Source organism: Charadrius vociferus, unplaced genomic scaffold (genome assembly GCF_000708025.1).
Source record: "Charadrius vociferus isolate BGI_N301 unplaced genomic scaffold, ASM70802v2 scaffold125, whole genome shotgun sequence".
NCBI lineage: Eukaryota > Metazoa > Chordata > Aves > Charadriiformes > Charadriidae > Charadrius > Charadrius vociferus.
In genome coordinates this window covers 2,679,391-2,682,564 of record NW_009649036.1, presented here as the reverse complement: position 1 = coordinate 2,682,564, position 3,174 = coordinate 2,679,391, and the positions used below count along the sequence as shown (strand labels likewise).

Here is a 3,174-nt window from a genome sequence, read left to right as displayed (position 1 = left end):
GGCCAAGCTTGCATCCTTTCGGGACATGAGAATACAGCCACTGGCCCAGCAGCCCCACAGGCACAGTGTGTCTCATCTCCCTTTCATTTGAGTAAAAGACAAAAGCTCCATAAATGGCAATATTTGAGGATCAAAATATTTATTATAATAAATTAAAGAGTATGCATTTATAAAATAATCCATCTGCATATAAATATCACACAGCAGTTTTAATTTCATAGTTCATTTAAAACACTCTGGTACAGCTTCATAAATACATTTCCTTGGATATTTTTCAATCAATCTATATAAATAAAAGTACTGTATAATTATTACCTTAAAATAAGTTACCATTAAATATGAGTGACAAAAATTACTTCTGAATTAGTCTGAAGTAACAACTTTTCAGGCAAAGGTCAGAAGGGGGCAACATATACAAGAGACATTTCCAAGTAAAAGGCTCACAGCATCCTGGCTAAGTATCACTTGCCAACCTTGACCAAGGCTGTCATAGGTGTCAAATCTCAGCATATAAAATACAGAAGCAGTCGCTTTGTTCCTGTGGAGATGAGGAAGACAGGAGAGTGCCTTTGAAAACAACTAATGCCCTGTGTTGAAATGGAGCTGCAAACACTGTCCTGGAGTTTTCACTTTCAAAGGCGACAGCAATATGCATTCTGTCTGTGCCCACTTAGTTTGCTATTTTTGGCACAAGTGAAAAATATGCTGTATCGTGGGGCAGGGGGGGAGGTCCACAATAGTTAATCAATTTGAGTTATAGCAAGAGGTTTTTTGAGACATCTCTTCAAGTCTGATCTGAAATTCTTTCAGTTTTTCTTCTTGTTCCCTCCCCTCTTTGGGGCATCAGTACAGGCATTTTCTATGTAGTCAAACAGTAAATCCAGTTCTCCGATGGCTTTAGTCTTTCCATTCTCTCCCAACTAGAAAAGAGCAGAATGTAAGTTTTAGCATCTCGTTATTTCTCAGAAAATTGAAATTAGGCTTGTCACAGAAACTGAATCAAGAACTTAGCCTCCTTATTCTCTCAAGTAGTTCTATTAGAGTCATTATACCATAAGATATAAACTAGTCCATTCAAATCTAGTCTAGCATATACAGTTACCTGCAATCTGGCGTCTGAAGGTTTAAATTACCATAACATGTGCAGAGAGTTAACAGGACAAGTGAAGGAGGCCTGGAAGTGGAAACATCACTAATCCCCTCTTTAATGCCCCTGCAGGCTTCACCTCCTAAATAATCTCCAGAGTTTGCTTCATAATTAGGTCAGCCTTAACCCAACTAAATGACTGGGGTTTGGAACTGTAATTTTTAAATGGTGGGAAAAAAATTTACCTGTTTCATTTTGCTCTTCATTTCTTCCAGGTTCTTTTCAATGTGCTCTCTGTGTCCTGAGAATTTCTAAAAAAAGAAAACATCCAGACATAAGACTGACAGCTGTATAAAACAGTGTTCTTTTTTTTTTCTTTTTCACACCTTTCTATCAACCTTGAGTTTGATATCTTTGATCTGAGGTTTCCTTTAATACCACTGCCTTTTGCTGCTGTTTGCAGCATTCTGAGATTCAGGAGCAGCAACAAGAGTCATAAGAAGGGAAAGAAACCCGGTGCTACTCACACATCTGCTCAGCTCTGAGGTCAGAGATGCCAAGAACTGTGCCACCTCCTCAACGTATGGGTACTGGTCCTTGGTCTCAGTGAGGAGGACGTCTTCCACTACAATCTCCGCAATCCTCTTCATCATGTAGCAGCGGTTGTTTTCCTATGTATGCAAGAAAGAGGTCTTGTTAAATCATGGCAGGACATCAACAAGTGCTGCAGCAGGATGCAAAAAGCAGCCTCCTAGTGTAAGACTTACCTTGACGTTAACATAGATCTGCTGCCCAATGAGCCTATTGTCCGTGTCCTCATCCGAGACCCTGGCCTGAGATGACAAAAAGGAAACGTCAGGTGGGGATGGAAACCTTACCTAAAAATTAGTAATAAACCCTAAGTTTTTCATCAATAATAGTGCAGGTGAAACGAGGGAATGGACACCATAGACAATCTGTTACAGGTAGATAAGCTTGGACATTGTGTCTGTTTTTCCCCTTCATTTGGTGAGATTCAAGCTCAGTATCACTGGAAAAAAAATAAGCACAAGTCTGAATTCCTGTCCCCCTCTTAAGCGTCAGATGTCATAGTGGTTACTATGACTAAACCAGATGCCGCAGGTGGCCGACCTCATGGTGGCCCACAGCGCTGCTGGGAGGTGCTGCAGCACTTGATGGCATACAGCAAGAGGGACCCACCCGTGGTAAGAGCAGCCAAGAAACCTGCCCAAGAAGAGCACTGTAAGATGCCTGAGGATCTGCCTGGCCACGGCTGGAGTCATGGGCAGGCCCAGCTCCAAATGGACTGGGCAAACAGAGAAATTTAAGCTCATGTTTCCCAATCATCCCAGTCTAGCGGCAGCTGCTGGAGAGAAGGAGCTGTGCAGTGCCGGGGGCTGCCTGTCCCTTGGGGAGTAGGAGGAGGAAAGGCAGCAGCTTCCCCAGCTACACAACCAGCAGGCAACAGTCCCACTCCACATACCCAAGCTCTGCCTCACTGCAAATGCACTGGGGTTTTTTTTTCTGGAGAAAGGCATGAGAAAGAGAGAGGAATGCCACAGTCAAGAAGCCAGGGCACTGGCAGAGGAGGAGGTCCTCAGATCCCGCCATGAAGGACACGTGGGTTACTGTACCATTTTAGCCAAGGTGTAGGTGCGATTCCTGATGTAGGGCTGCTGGAAGTTTATCTTCCTAAGCTTGCAGGCATGATGGGTGGTAGAAGCCAATCCTGCCCCCTTCGGAGGCAGAGGGCTGGTGAGAAGAAGAGGGAGACAGCAACAGCAGCAGAAGAAGACCCATCCTGAGAAGCTTTTGGTCAAGGTCTGCAGGGAGGCCATGGCTCACGATCCCAAGTTGTCTGTTCCAGCAGATTGCAGCTACAGCACTCAGCACTGATGAGAGAGAGCAATGTTAGCATCAGGGAGAGCGGGCAAGGTAAAGGGAGAGAGGCACAAAGATGTGAGCCTTACCTTTGCTGTGATTCTTGATGTGCTCTGCAGGAGGTGAGGTGCACCTTATATAGGGACACCAACATCTCTCTCAGCTTTTTTTTTTGGGTGCTGGTGGTGAATTAAAAATGACATCAG

The 3,174-nt window shown here is 44.2% G+C and overlaps 1 protein-coding gene across 1 annotated transcript; it reads right to left on the bottom strand.

The window, feature by feature from the left end:
* Positions 1 to 806: 806 nt before the first annotated feature.
* IL22 (interleukin 22) lies at positions 807 to 2,925 on the bottom strand. The gene is made up of 5 exons (XM_009887802.1): positions 2,722 to 2,925; positions 1,855 to 1,920; positions 1,615 to 1,758; positions 1,333 to 1,398; positions 807 to 920 (listed from the first exon to the last, which is right to left on the bottom strand). Exons 1-5 carry the CDS (start codon positions 2,923 to 2,925, stop codon positions 807 to 809), a joined length of 594 nt encoding a protein of 197 aa, XP_009886104.1.
* Between the last annotated feature and the right edge of the window lie 249 nt (positions 2,926 to 3,174).

Bases quoted from the DNA above. Each gene is read 5' to 3' on its own strand.
- IL22 (XM_009887802.1), bottom strand. From the start codon at position 2,925: ATGGCCTCCCTGCAGACCTTGACCAAAAGCTTCTCAGGATGGGTCTTC. The intron at 1,921-2,721 runs GTACAGTAACCC...TTGTCATCTCAG, and splicing joins CCTACACCTTGGCTAAAATG to GCCAGGGTCTCGGATGAGGA. The intron at 921-1,332 runs GTAAATTTTTTT...GCTCTTTTCTAG, and splicing joins TGAAGAGCAAAATGAAACAG to TTGGGAGAGAATGGAAAGAC.